General features: G+C 41.3%; 1 protein-coding gene across 1 annotated transcript in view; it reads left to right on the top strand.

The window, feature by feature from the left end:
- The window catches only part of LOC127002843 (kinesin-like protein KIF14), a gene marked incomplete at its 3' end in the record, with an annotated part of 140,290 nt that overhangs the window by 55,756 nt on the left and 69,840 nt on the right, over positions 1–14,694 (top strand). Inside the window, 3 exon segments of the mRNA XM_050869060.1 lie at positions 3,109–3,225; positions 10,719–10,844; positions 11,199–11,359. Coding sequence (XP_050725017.1) covers positions 3,109–3,225; positions 10,719–10,844; positions 11,199–11,359 — 404 coding nt within the window.

The raw sequence follows: 14,694 nt of genomic DNA, 5'->3' as shown, positions 1-14,694 counted from the left end.
ATATATAACTAACATTTATTTAAAAGTTATGAAAAATAATTTCTTCACTTGACATGTTACACTCCATTACAATCCTAACATTATGGCACATTCAGCAACTGACATGGCAATCAACGAGGACACGTCGCGAACATAGAACTCTAACTGAAAAATGCATTTATAATTTTTATGTATCTACTAAAACTCTCACAAGCACCAGAACCACACGCTTTGGTTTCTATCTCTTCTCAACATCACAACAAATGTATCAATCCTCACCAATCCTAGTTACACATTACTACACTATAATCTCCAGGACAATGAATACATTTTCGAAATTGCACTTAAGATTCTTGAATTTCTTCTCACAAATAATATCACTACAGCGATTTTCAACTGAGTGAGCAGGAGCAAGTCTGCTGGGAAAAGGAGCGAGGCTTGTTCTGATTGCTTCACAATAATCCAGCTCACACCTCTATTTTGTTTGGGCTGGTCTGATATACATGTCACGTCTATTTCTCCACACAACCAATCGCTAGTATTTCCGGTACACAGCCATTGGCTCAATTTGGTTTCTTAGTGACCACCTATAGGATTTACTTTTGTTCTATTCGTTATTCTCCCTGAAGACACACGTACTCTCACTTATACTTTCTGAGGGCGTATTTTCTGTTCTGTTATTCTCTTTTCTGCTAGACTGCCACACCTGTATCACCTGTCGAGGAATCAGACAGCAGTAACTCCTTTATTGTAGGATCCAGCCTAAAATGTTGTATGTGTCAAAAACAGCAAATAAAGAGATATGAGGACAGTAAAGCAAATAATGCTTGCAGTTATGACCTCAACATTAACAACAAGATACATAACACAATGTCAATAATAGATCCCAGAAATGTGGAGAATGTGCGTAACTCACACAGTGCCTCCCTTATCAGCACTGGTGATTCTAGTAAAGCACATCTCCGTGACTGACCCCCATTCATCCAATCCAAGCAGTGTAACACAATGCCTGCGTTAACACAAAGGTAGGCCACACTGTACATAACCCCGGTCCAGAACAATGTCAATAATATCACAGAAATGAGGAGGATGTGCAAAACTTACACAGTGAATCCCTTAGTGCTCTGGTGATTCTAGCATGGCACCTCTCAGGGATGGACCCACATTTATCTGATCCAAGGTCAAGAAGCACTGTAACACAATGCCTACTTTAACACAGAGGTAGGCCATACAATCAACACAACCATAGGCAAACAACCTGCCCCTATAACTCCGGTGCACCATCACGGCCAGTTGAGTGCACCCAGTCCTCCACTGAACTGATGGCGGCCGGGACGAGAACAACACAATGTGCAATCGACCCTACAAATGACTATGAATACCCGCCTATCTTCTATATATATATAATATGATAAAAAAACACCACACAAATACAAAATTTCATCTTAATATTAAGACTTAAATCTAACAATAATAAAGCATGGAATAAGAGGGCACACTGATATGTTCTCATTATGTAACTTACTGAGAACATTTGAGCATGGCATAAGAGGGCATACTGAGACTCTCAGTACAACATCCATTTCCACGTTTCAAAGTCTTTGAATGGTTATCGCTTTTTCTCACATTCTCGGAGCAACGCCTACTTTGGGCATCCTCCGTGCCTTTTTGTTTATAACCACATCGCTATCTGCTTTTCCTATTGACTTTTCCCCTTCAAATGTTTATGGCCCTACATTGCCTTTCCTATTTGAGTTTCCACCATAAATTTATAACCCTTCTTTAGCCTCCGGAGATCTGGATTCTGCCTGGGGGCTTTTGGTTTCCTCTTTCTGCCCTCGTTTACGACTTATCATTTGTCCTCTGTTATTGCCGTACTACACTTGGCCCTCGATTTAACGGATTAAAAGGGGGGAAGGGTGGTCCGTTGCTTGAAAATATGGTTTTAACGTTTCTAAAGCCGTTGTTACACCGGACAAATCTACCCAGCCTACCTTCTAGCTCGGAACAATTTTTCTTTTATGATCCGGGCGGCCAGGCGCCCCGGCCGTGGTCTGGGCTTGAGCAGCTGACGGGCGGCTGATGATGGTGGTGATGATGATGGGTGTCGGCAGCGTGGCCCCCGCATTGGCGCCGTTTTTGTTGGGGCCCATGTGTGTGTGTGGCCGGGCTCCTCAATTTGCTAATTCTTGTTTTCCACATGTTGTGCAGGACTTCTTTCTTTTCTTCCATCTCTTTTTTTTTCCAAAAGAAGAGATGGAAGAAAGGAAAGGAGTCCCGTGCAACATGTGGAGGATGAGAAGCCCAAGCCCATAATAAACACAGCCACACACGCGCGGGCCCCAATGGGGATGCCATTTGGATGGCCAACGCTCATCATCACCATCACCGTCATCAGCTGCCCGTCAGCTGTTCGGGCCCGGCGTGCAGCCGGGACTGTCTGCACACATGCACTGCATGTGTTTATTGCTATTTTAGGGTTTTGACATTTCTAAAGCCGATGTCACGCTGGACAAATCTACCCAGCAATGGACAGAATGTCCGTTGCTGGCTATTTGTCTGTTGAGATTTTGTGGTCCGTTAAATCCGAAATCCATTAAATCGGGGTCCGTTAAATCGAGGGTTGAGTGTATTTTCATGTACTGGGTCCCAACAAAGTTGATAATTTGTCCTCTTTCAACTAGTTGCATTTTCTTATTCCATGCTGCCTAACATGCCTTCCACTACATAGGTGGTGAATGGTAGGTGAATGGAGAAAATGTGACTTTTTTATAATGAAGTGTTAAAAGGATGTATAAATCTAGAGCCATTATTGATAAAGAGGCAAGTGTTCTTATTGAGTGGAAAACAGAGCCCTCACAGTAAACATTGGGTTACAGGATATTGCAAAAACTGTTACTTTTTGCTCATCCAAAGAACACTTTCCATGACTCTGTTAGTATTCACTTTGGACTTTGTTGCTTTTCCTTTTGATACTATATAGAACTAATAAATGAAAGTCAAGCCAAAGAACACACTCATAGAAGTTTGATGTATACTTTTATTCCGTGGTCTTAAATACCTAACACTCTCTGGTAAGAATGTACCTTTGTTACACTTCTTAACCTTTTTTGCTCTCCATATCCACAGACTGAAGATGTTGAGGGAGAGGAGTTGGAAAGCAGCAAAGTAAGCATCATCAACTTAGTGGATTTGGCAGGCAGTGAAAGGGTGGGTGCCTCACTCTCACAAGGAGACAGACTCAAGGTATGTATAAGTGTGTTCTTCTGGTGCATTTTAACCCTCTCGCACACCGTAAGTTTCCATTCCACTCACCATGCATTTCTCAGGCCCGACCGGCCTTTTTTTGCCGCCGCGATACTCAACATTCCCGGATGTATTTTACCCTCACAGATATAGCGTACCCCAATAAATTTGGTATCAATGGCTTCAAAAAGACTTGTACTAGAACATGCGCAAATGAAAATAGAGGAAAAAATGTATATAAACAATACAAACTCGTTTCAAGTCCGTATAGAGTATTGTAGACAATAAATCCTAAGTACCAACTCTTCCCCACTCACTAGCTTGAAAACTTGTGGGCCAACTTTATTAGCCGGATATATGTTTCGAAGTGGAATTTAATGAGGGTTCATATGGTATCCTCAAAATCCTCATATGCCTTTTAGTTCCCGAGTTACACCAAGAAAACTGCATTTTTTTCCTCTCCCGTCAGAGTAGGCTAACAACTGAAAATCACTCCACGCTCCTCATCTACGCTCCTTAGAAAGGTTGCCATATGTTACCATTAGGAAACTTATCCCAACAAATGACGTTCCAAAATTTGATGCACTTTCACGGAAAACTTAATTTTTAATCAATTTTTAAAAACTTTTATGACACGTTTCGCGTCATTGTGCGCCAGGACCTTTTACCCTTGATGACGTGAAACGCGTCATCGTGCATGGGTGGGTTAATAGATGTTTGTGTTATCTGGTGCTCAGCTGAGAGGTGTGTGACTATGACATCATCACTCCTGCAACATTCCATTGTTTATTCCCAAAATGACTGTTGCCTGTTAACAGGTCAAAAGTCTGTTTTGGTATGGTAGTCTGCCAATCAGTCAGAAGGTTGAAGACTGTGATGTCATCATTTGACAACCAAGGAAAGGTTTAGCACTAAAGGGAATGTCAGCACCTCAAGGCTGTGGTGGGATGGAGGTGACTGGCACAAGTTGTGTAGTATTTGCTCCTTATATGCATTGTGCTGCGCTTGTGATTATTTATATATATATATATATATATATATATATATATATATATATATATATATATATATATATATATATATATATATATATATATATTTTTTTTTTTTTATTATATTACAGGGGGGTCGCCTGATATGCGAACTTGGGATATGCGAACCACCTCATATGCGACCTCCTTCCTCCCTCCCTCCCCCCCTTGGAGGGTGGAGCACGTGGGAGCGGTGACTTGACTCGGTAGTAAGAGAAAAAAATTTTTTTCATTCATTTCATGTTCCCGACTTCGCTAACATCCATTTCCTACCAAATAATGAACTTGCTGTTACTCACCTCCCGAAGGAAGGGAAATAAACAATGGCGCAATCTGGCAACTCTACTCTGTGAGACGGCTCCACGTGTTCTCTTCATCAGTACGTCTAAAGCAGCCATTGCTCTCACAAGCTGTGTCTGTGCTGTGTGCAAGCTAGCCTGTGGGCTATTGTTGTTGCTGTTGTTGTTATTATGGCGCCTCCAAAGAACTCGAAAAAGCAGTTTATTACATTGGAAACTAAGTAAGGTTCCAAATATGCGAATTTGCGATATGCGAGGCTTTGAACCGCCCATATTCTCGCATATTAGACGACCCCCCTGTATTTGTTTTTTCGAGACTAAAGTCTTGCCATACGACTGTTTTTTGCTTCCGTCGGAGATTTTGGAACGGATTATGGTCGTATGACAAGTACTCTACTGGATATTATAACCATGTAAACCATTACACCACCAATACACTTAACCCTTTCATTGCTAAACGCTTGCAGCGGGCGTTAGGCGTATTTAATGGTGAAACACTCACTGCGACCTCCAGCCGCACTCAAATCTCCCGCGTATGAGAGTGTTCCAACACTAATTCTCACAACACAGGAATGCCAATTGAGTGGGTTCTTCACTAAATTTGGTGGAAAATCATGTCGGCCCAGCGCTGAAAATCTACTGACGAGCAACTGGTGGATGTTAATTGTTGACCAATATAGCGACATTTTTGCATAGCTTCACGTATCACATGACTGATATTTTGACCAAATAGTTGTAAATTTTGCAGTTGGCAATACTGCCCTGCCAGCACCCCATCATTAAGAGATCTACAGTAGTTGCCTTACGGCTGACCGTCGCGCACGTATAAATGTACGTCTTCACAGGCAACACCCCCTGAATGTGCCTGTACTTTCGCAGGAGAGGCTTACATTACTGAATCGTATAGATCTTGGCCTCCTCTTTACAATGGTGTTCTTGTTTTTTAGCTGTGATGAATAGTTTTTGAGATACAAAGGTTAAAAGAGTGAGCACTAGCGTCACTTGCTGGTGGTGCTAAAAGCTCGCTGCGAGCGCCAGTCGCACTCAATGCAAAAAACACCCCCTGAACGTGCCTGTATGTTCGCAGGAGAGGCTTACATAACCGAATCTTATAGATCTTGGCCTCCTCTTTCCAATGGTGATTTTGTTTTGTAACTGTGATGAATAATTTTTGAGATATAGCGGTTAAAAGAGATCCCCTTCCCCCGCTGGGATGCCCGAGCGTGCCTGAGGGGATAGTCTCGTTGCGAGCGCTTAGCAATGAAAGGGTTAATAGCATAGCTGGGCGTTATCGCGATAAGTTATCGCGATACTTTATCGCTGATAACAAAATTGGATTATCGACCATCCGCTACTTATTTAAATATATATCGGTATCTTCGTTACTTTTGTAACCAAACTAGCGATAATCGCTACTTTTTTTCCGCCTCAGGAATTTTTTTTTGTCTCCTTACTGCGCATGCGTGGCCCGGTGTTGTATGAAAAAACTTTGGGGTATGAAATATCTTCGGTGATGAGAGTTCATACTTAGGTCATGAAAATTAAAACACTAGGTTATTTTTTTTTATGCTACTCAAAAATCAATATATCATAGAGAAAAATCATTTAACTTTGCCCAAAAAATGATTATTCACTGCCTCAAATTTGATATTCCATATTCGTTTGTGAGCATGTCATGGTATTGAGGGCACCCGGTGTTGTGTCATTTGGTGTCCTATCGTCAAAAGCTGGCGCTTTTGTGTACAAACACTGGTCTTTCGTGAACTGCGCATGCTCAGACCATTAAGTGTAGACCTGTACAGTCTCACAATGCTTTTTAAACACATTAAGAGTTGCTGGAAAGCTGAATCAAACATACAGTACCACCATCCTCGCTGTTTCTAGAACGACGTACACTCTGTACATATAAATACAACTCGCACAGAGTGTCGTCCTAGAAACAGCGAGGATGGTGGTAGTTGTACTATATGTCTGATTCAGCCTTCCAGCAACTCTTAATTACAGTTTAAAAGCTTTGTGAGACTGTTCAGGTCTACACTTGCTGGTCTGAGCATGCACCGTTCACGAGAGACCAGTGTTTGTAAACAATTTTTGACGGTGGGGACGCCAAATAACACAACACCGGTTCAGGCAATTCTAGTATTAACGTCCATATGTACGTATCAACGTGTGGTTTTAAGGTTTTGTAAGTTTCCTAAAATACAGATAATGAAAATTTGGATTCATCAATGTTGTTCTATCTGAAATATCAATATGGTATCGTTTTTGCCTATCGGACTTATCGCTAGCTAGTATCAGAATTGTGGATTTATATCGGGTATCGGTTATCGGTTATCGCCTATATTTGTGTCTCTAGTTAACGAATATCGGTTATCGCCGTTAAGGTTTTTCATTATCAGTTAACGGTTATCGGGAATAAGGTTTTCCGTTATCGTACCCAGCTATGGTTAATAGCATTGTCCAGATAGGGTGTTTTAAATTCAGTAGTCTTCAAAATCTTCCAACTCCAACATTGTTTCATCATTATTATCACCATCCTCACCACTTGACACCCGATTTTCACAATCTTGTAGTTTGCACACGTCAGTGCATTTTAGTGTCCTTTAGCCAGACATAGTACACACCTTGGTATGGCACAGCTTTGTAGAACACTTATGTAACAAAAGATCAAGCACAGCCACAGGAACAGGTTGTCCATTTATCCATTTAATAACTAGCTGCTCTCCTCCATCTTCTTTTTCCAGCTTCAGGATTTGGAATGTGAGGATTTTGCTGTAAACATCGTCTCTGTATAACTGACTGATAATTGGCACATTGTGCATGTTATTTCAAGCAGTCTGCTAGCAGGCAGTTCAATCTCACCTTTCCTTGCACAGAAGAGATTGTGCCTCAGAGCACTTACAAGAACACAAGGTGTCTTGGCCACATAGATGAGACAAGTAACTGCTTCAAGTCTTTCCATCACTTCTTGAGAAAGGTCTCATTCACTCCCAAGTTCCATAAATGCATCTAGTACATCTTTATTTGTGGTCATTAATTTGAGTGAGCTTGTTTTCCCCTTGCCAGCAAATGCACTCACACTATCGCAACCTGTGAAAGCATGCATTCCAACTAGTCCTTTGCAAATATCAGCACCAAGTGTAGCAGTAACCTTGTCAATTGATAGAATTTTTGTTTGTGTCGTAATACCACATTTCAGATACAGATGACCACAAATGATATTTTGTAAAGGCACGAGCAGGATGAGCACATCTGTATCATCGGAGTCGATAACAACTGCTTGATGTCCTTGCTTTACAGCATGTGCAGCATGTAAGAGAAGACAGCCATCGGCTTCTTCTTGAGTACACGATAGATCCGTTACCATCTCACTTCCATGTTGTGTTATCTTGAAGCACTGGTCAGCATCTGTGACAAACATAACCTTTTGCTGTAGCCTGCTTCTGTGTAACAGGGGGATCAAAATCTAGTCTTTCTTGCTTAAACTTGGTGTAACACTTCTCTCCAACATTAGAGCATTAAGTAAATCTGAAGCAACTTCTGGAGTGGCAGTCTTTGCTGTTGAGATGCTCTTGATGTCCTGTTGACTGAAAAATGGGTTTACCCAGCTTTCAATTGCACCAACTATTGCCAAAACTGCTTTTTCATCCTTCTCAGATCTTGGGTGCTGGAGATCATAATGAACTGCATCTGATTTATTCTCGTGAACCCAGTCTCCTAACTGACCTAAGAATGCACTTCTGTGCTCAGAAGTTATGTAATAACGTTTGACTGCCCCTGACTTCAGACTAAATCTGGTTGTGCCTCTTGGTGTTTGAATGTCTCTGTTCACTGTAACTTCGAGGGCCTGATCTACTGGAAGACGGCTAAAAGGATTAGCTTGACATCTGGACAGAAAAGCAACCATCCCTGAAAATTTCATACACTTCTGGATGTGTCTCATTTAGGGCTGACATCTGGGCATAATACGCAGGTAGGTATCTGGCATAGTTGGTTCTGTCATATGCAAATGACCAGGGAATCAGTGCTCTAATGGCATGCAGATGGAGCTCCCAGTTGCCTTCACGGGATGCACGTAGCAAGCCAAGAATAACGTCCTCAACCATATCAACGTAGGACATCCAAAATGCAGACAGATCACCATTCGACTTGTGGAGATGGTTAAGAAACTGTGACCACATTGTTTTGAGGTCTTTAGTCTTGAGTCACTAACAAGTTGGCAATATCTTTCTGGTTTAGGTTTATGTTAGTTAACTGGGATAAGGTATTTTGAACTCTCAGGTACTCATGTTCATCTTCGTCCAATTGTGACGTGAATTGTTCCCAGATCAATCTCATTAAAGCTTCATACACAAGTTTATGAGCTCTGACAGCTCGGTTGTATATTTTACCTTGAAGAACACCATCAACCCTTTCATGGCTAAATGCTCGCAGTGAGCGTTAGGTGTATTTGCTGGTGGTGCTAAATGCTCGCTGCGAGCTCCAGCCGCACTCAAATCTCCCGCGTATGAGAGTGTTCCAACAATATTTCTCACAACACAGCATTGCCAATTGAGTTGGTTCTCCACTAAATTTGGTGGATAATCATGTCAGCCCAGCGCTGACAATCTATGGACGAGAAACTGGTGGATGTTGTTGTCCACTATAGCGACATTTTTGCATAGCTTCACCTATCACATGACTGATATTTTGACCAAATAGTTGTAAATTTTGCAGTTGGCAATACTGCCCTGCCAGCACCCCATCATCAAGAGATCTACAGTAGTTGCCTTACGGCTGACCGTTGCGCACGTATAAATGTACGTCTTCACAGGCAACACCCCCTGAACGTGCCTGTACTTTCGCAGGAGAGGCTTACATTACTGAATCGTATAGATCTTGGCCTCCTCTTTTCAATGGTGTTCTTGTTTTTTTTAGCTGTGATGAATAGTTTTTAGATACAGAGGTTAAAAGAGTGAGCACTAGCGTCACTTGCTGGTGGTGCTAAAAGCTCGCTGCGAGCGCCAGTCGCACTCACAGCAAAAAACACCCCCTGAACGTGCCTGTACATTTGCAAGAGAGGCTTACATAACTGAATCTTATAGATCTTGGCTTCCTCTTTCCAATGGTGGTGTTTTTTTTGTAGCTGTGATGAAGAGTTTTTGAGATACAGCAGTTAAAAGAGATCCCCTTCCCCTGCTGGGGTGCCCGAGCGCGCCTGAGGGGATAGTCTCGTTGCGAGCGCTTAGCAATGAAAGGGTTAATTGAACCTTCTGCAACAACGCCCGATTCTATACATAGGTCACATTAGCCAGCATTCATAAACCTCTTGACTAGGACAGCCAGAGCATTGCAGATGGTAGGAAATGCTCCCAACCTAATTATGACACTGGCATATTTAACTCTAAAACTGAATGCGTTAATTTTTCATTACTGGTATGAATAGTAAATGAATGATTGAGGAGCGTGAGAAAGTATCTGCCATGACTGGGCCACCCCTCTTCATTAGGGGGATATTGCTAGCGTCACTAGATAGAGTTATGAATAATTTATGAAGGGAACAAGTCACATCACCTATGTAGCGTTCGCCGCTTTTCAGCAGCACCGGCCAGCGTGTAGCTCATCGACTAGAGTGATAGTTGTTAATTTAACATCAATAACTTTCTTAATATAATAGCTATGGATCAAATATTGGTATCAAAAGAAAGCTCCTGAAACACAGAATATGAATGTTAAGTTGAATCACAAGTATCAGACATGATACTATTTCTATAAGGAAAAATTACATTGAAAAATGTTCATTAATTTCAACATAAATATGCTCAAAACTAACATTGTGTACAAGATATTAAAATATGTGATAGCTTGTTCTGAAGCCCTTTCCTTGGCCTTTATTTTGGTATATAATATGTCCTAATAGTATTAATGGACTAGCTCACAGGAGAGAAAAATCACCTGTAAGTCACGCTAGAAAAAATCATGTCATTCATAAAAAAACGGTTGATAACACAAGGATGGCAAAGAGATATAGAATGCCATCATACATTTTTGAAAACTATAGACATTGGTCTTTCAATTAATCACTATGATATTTCCTGCCCAAAAATGGTACCAAGGGCCAAAATTTTGAGACCAGGCTCATGACTATATGTTAATAAAGAAATGATTTGAATCTTGTTTTCAGGAGGGAGTATGCATAAATAAATCTCTGCTAACTCTTGGGAAGGTGATCAACGCCCTTGCAGAGAGTGAGGGACGCAAGAGGCCCTTCATTCCCTACAGAGAATCGGTGCTCACATTTCTCCTGAAGGTATGTCTTATTTGTTTATTAATATCTAGCTTCTGGGATCTCCTGGATGGAACATTGGTAGTCTTTCAAACTTTCACAGGTTCTTGAGGAATAACTTGCATTATCCAGTCTGTGTGTAGAATTTCCTATATATAGAAGAAGCACACTACTGTGCTGTACTTTTTTATTAACTCATTTGGTGTTTGTGCTTGAAATTTAAGAACCAGCTTCCAAAAGAATTGTAAACTGAGAGGAGTGTATTTTAGGGGTTCTAAAAACTGTAAAGTTTACCTTCTCAGCCATGATTTTATACCAAAGCTATGTAAAAAAGATTTTTAGGTTTTCATTGATTTTGATTAACATGTTTGACTTTAGGAATCACTTGGAGGCAATTCAAGAACGGCAATGATAGCAACAGTGTCTCCATCTATGGTGAATATTGAGGAGACGCGATCCACCCTTCGCTATGCACAACAGACACGCAAAATCGTCAATCGTAACTACATCAATGAAGATCCTACTGCTATGATTATTAGGTAGGTGAAAAGTATACCTGTAAAAAGTTCAGTTAACTTATATTAATTAAAAATATGATTATATGGTGTACATTGACAGGCTTCCTTTCTTATTATCAGTGTACATTATCCTCCCGAGTTTCATGCTTGCTTCGTTCCGAAGGTATAGTGCTAAACTCGAGGATTGCGAAACTCTGGGTATTGAAAACACTGAAAAGGCGCTTATTTGTTCCAACCCGTGAAGAAGCTGACTTTTTTTCCCCCTTTCCTCCCTTGTTATCTCAAAATACATACCTTGGAAAAAGTAAGAAAGTGGGAAGAGATAAAGTTTTGTTTTGAAGCTGCAGTTGAAGGCGGCTGCCTTACGATTGGCTGACATTTCTGAAAACATGCTCGTGATTCGCTGGGAGTCCGATGACGTCATTGCTGGCTTTCACTCAATCAGCGGGCTCACTGCCTTAAGGTGGTGTCACACTGGCCGTTTTTCTCCAACCGTTGGGACTATGGGCAATGCCCATACACCCAACCGGGAGCGAGTTGTCAGTTGTCTGTAAGCAGGTGTCACACTCGGCCTTTTTCCACCCACCATGTTGGCGGCAGCTTGGGCATCCGGCAACTCCAACTTTTCCGGGTGTGCGTCACACTTGCCCAAGGTCGCTTGCCCGTATCCACATCCACAACATAAACAAAGCACTTGCCCTGTATCAACATGGTGTCGTCTGCTAAAGTAAGGGCTGTCTCGGCTTGTGCTGCCATTACCCAAGTTATGGAGTTGTTGTTGCAGTTAAATGGAAGGAAGAAGCTGTTGTGGGTGTGGCGTGCCTGTGGTTCCTCCATGCCAGAAGTTCTCATTGTCACCACTGAGCGTGCACGGCCAACCCACCCATCTAGACTCCAACCAAATAAATTCGTGGATCCAATAACAACAAACACACACACACACATACATGCATGCACACACCAGACTCATTATGAACCATGACAAATGTTTCTGACAAACAGAAATGGCTTTGCCATTTCCTAGTGTGTTTAGAACTTATTTGGTGAGTGGTTCATACAAACCAAACTTACCCAATGACAAAAAGAGAGCAGTGTTAAAGACGACTGTTCTTTTCTTGCCAAGAGCTAGGTTTGGTTCATGTGAGCCACTCACCAAATACTTTCTAACACACTCAAAGAAATGGTGAAATTGTTTCTGTTTGTCAGAAACATCTGCCATAGTTCCTAATGAGACTGGTGTGTGCATGCATGTGTGTGTGTGTGTGTGTGTGTGTAATTACCTAGTTGTATTTACCTAGTTGTAGTTTTACAGGGCCTGGGCTTACGCTCGTGCGGTCCCGTTTCCGTATCTATAATTATCCAACTTTTCCTTGAAGCTCTGCACACTCTTCGCTGATACTATTTCTTCACTTACTCTGTTCCAAACCTCTATATTTCTTTGTGGGAAGCTATATTTCTTTATGTCTCTTGAGCATCTTCCCTTCCTCAACTTTTTACTATGTCCTCTTGTGTTCCTGCTGGAAGGTTCCTCTCTTAGTAGCAATTTCTCGTTATCTACTTCTTCCATTTTACTCAATAGCCTATATATTTGTATTAGGTCTTCTCTTTCTCTGCTTTGTTCTAGTGTTGGTAAGTCCATTTCCTTTAGTCTCTCTTCATATGTCAGTCCCTCCAGTTCTGGAACCATTTTTGTTGCCATCCTCTGTATTCTTTCTAGTTTTTTTATGTGTTTCTTCATATGTGGAGACCACACTGTTTCCGCGTATTCTTGTTTAGGTCTGATCATAGTAGTTATTAATTTTTTCATCATTTCTTTGTCCATGTAGTGGAATGCTATACCTTTATATCTCACCATGTTATATGTATCACCGAAGATCCGATTTATATGACTCTCTGGTTGCATATGATCTTGCATTATTACTCCCAGGTCACTCTATTCATTTGCTTTCTTTAATATTTCACCATCTCCCATTTTATATGTCCATTTTGGTCTTTCTACACTTTTTCCCATTTCCATAACATGACATTTCTTCACGTTGAATTTCATCTCCCATTTCTGACTCCATTTCCAAATCTTGTTTAGGTCTTCTTGCAGCTCCTTGCAGTCTTCACTGTTTCTTATATGTCTTTGCAGTTTAGCATCATCCGCGAACAGGCTCATGTAGCTGTTTATTCCCTCTGGCATATCATTAATATAGACTAGGAAGAGTACTGGTGCTAAAACCGACCCCTGGGGCACTCCACTTTCCACCGTTCTCCATTCCGATCTAGTGTCCTTAACCACGGTTCTCATCTCTCTTCCTCTTAAGTAGCTTTCCATCCAGCACTTCATTTTCCCTCTCAATCCTCCTTTATTTTCTAGTTTCCACAGCAGTCTTGAATGTGGAACTTTGTCAAATGCCTTCATTAAGTCTAGGTAAATGCAATCCACCCATCCGTCTCTTTCCTGTAATTTGTCCGTCACTCTTGAGTAAAAGCTCAGCAAGTTTGTCACACATGAGCGGCCTTTCCTAAACCCATATTGATTGTTTGTGATTAGATTATGTTTTTCTAGAAATCTCATCCATTGTTCTTTTATTAATTTCTCACATATTTTACATACTACGCTGGTCAGAGACACTGGTCTGTAATTTAGGGGTTCTTCCTTTTTTCCACTTTTGTATATAGGTACCACTTCTGCCCTCTTCCACTCCCTAGGCACTGTGGCAGTTTTTATTGAGCACCTAATGATGTCATATATCGGGCCAACTAACTCCTTTCTGCACTCTTTAAGTATAAAACCTGAAACTCCATCCGGTCCCACGGCCTTCCCTTCTTCCAATTCCCCCAATAGTTTTTTTTATCTCCTCTTTATCTATTTTGACCTCTTCCAAATATACATCTGAGTTGTTTTCTTGTGGTTCATTAAATAATGATTCTTTGGTAAACACTTGCTGGAATTTTTTGTTAAATAATTCCGCCTTGCCTTTGGGATCCTCGAGTGTGTGTGTGTGTGTGTGTGTGTGTGTGTGTGTGTAATTCACCTCTTGGTCTGCTGCGGGTCTCTCTCGAGACAGCCAGCCGTTCCCCAACGGAAGAACACAGAGCTCATAGTACCGATCTTTGTGTGTGTGTGTGTTGGTGTGTGTGTGTGTGTGTGTTTACCTAGTTGTGAAATACAGGAAAAGAGCCGTACTAGGCTCGTGCTGTCCTGTCTCCATAACGCTTATTATCCAGTTTGGCTTTAAATTCATGAATCGTTTTTGCACACACAATCTCCTCGTCAAGTCTGTTCCATGTTGTTATGCTTCTGTATGGAAAACTGTATTTTTTGATGTCTCTCCTACAGTCGCTCTTTTTCAATTTCTTACCATTGC

Source organism: Eriocheir sinensis, chromosome 24, assembly GCF_024679095.1.
Source record: "Eriocheir sinensis breed Jianghai 21 chromosome 24, ASM2467909v1, whole genome shotgun sequence".
In the NCBI taxonomy this organism is placed as follows: Eukaryota; Metazoa; Arthropoda; class Malacostraca; order Decapoda; family Varunidae; genus Eriocheir; species Eriocheir sinensis.
The sequence above is the reverse complement of the archived record's forward strand: the minus strand, read 5'-3'. Positions and strand labels throughout refer to the sequence as shown.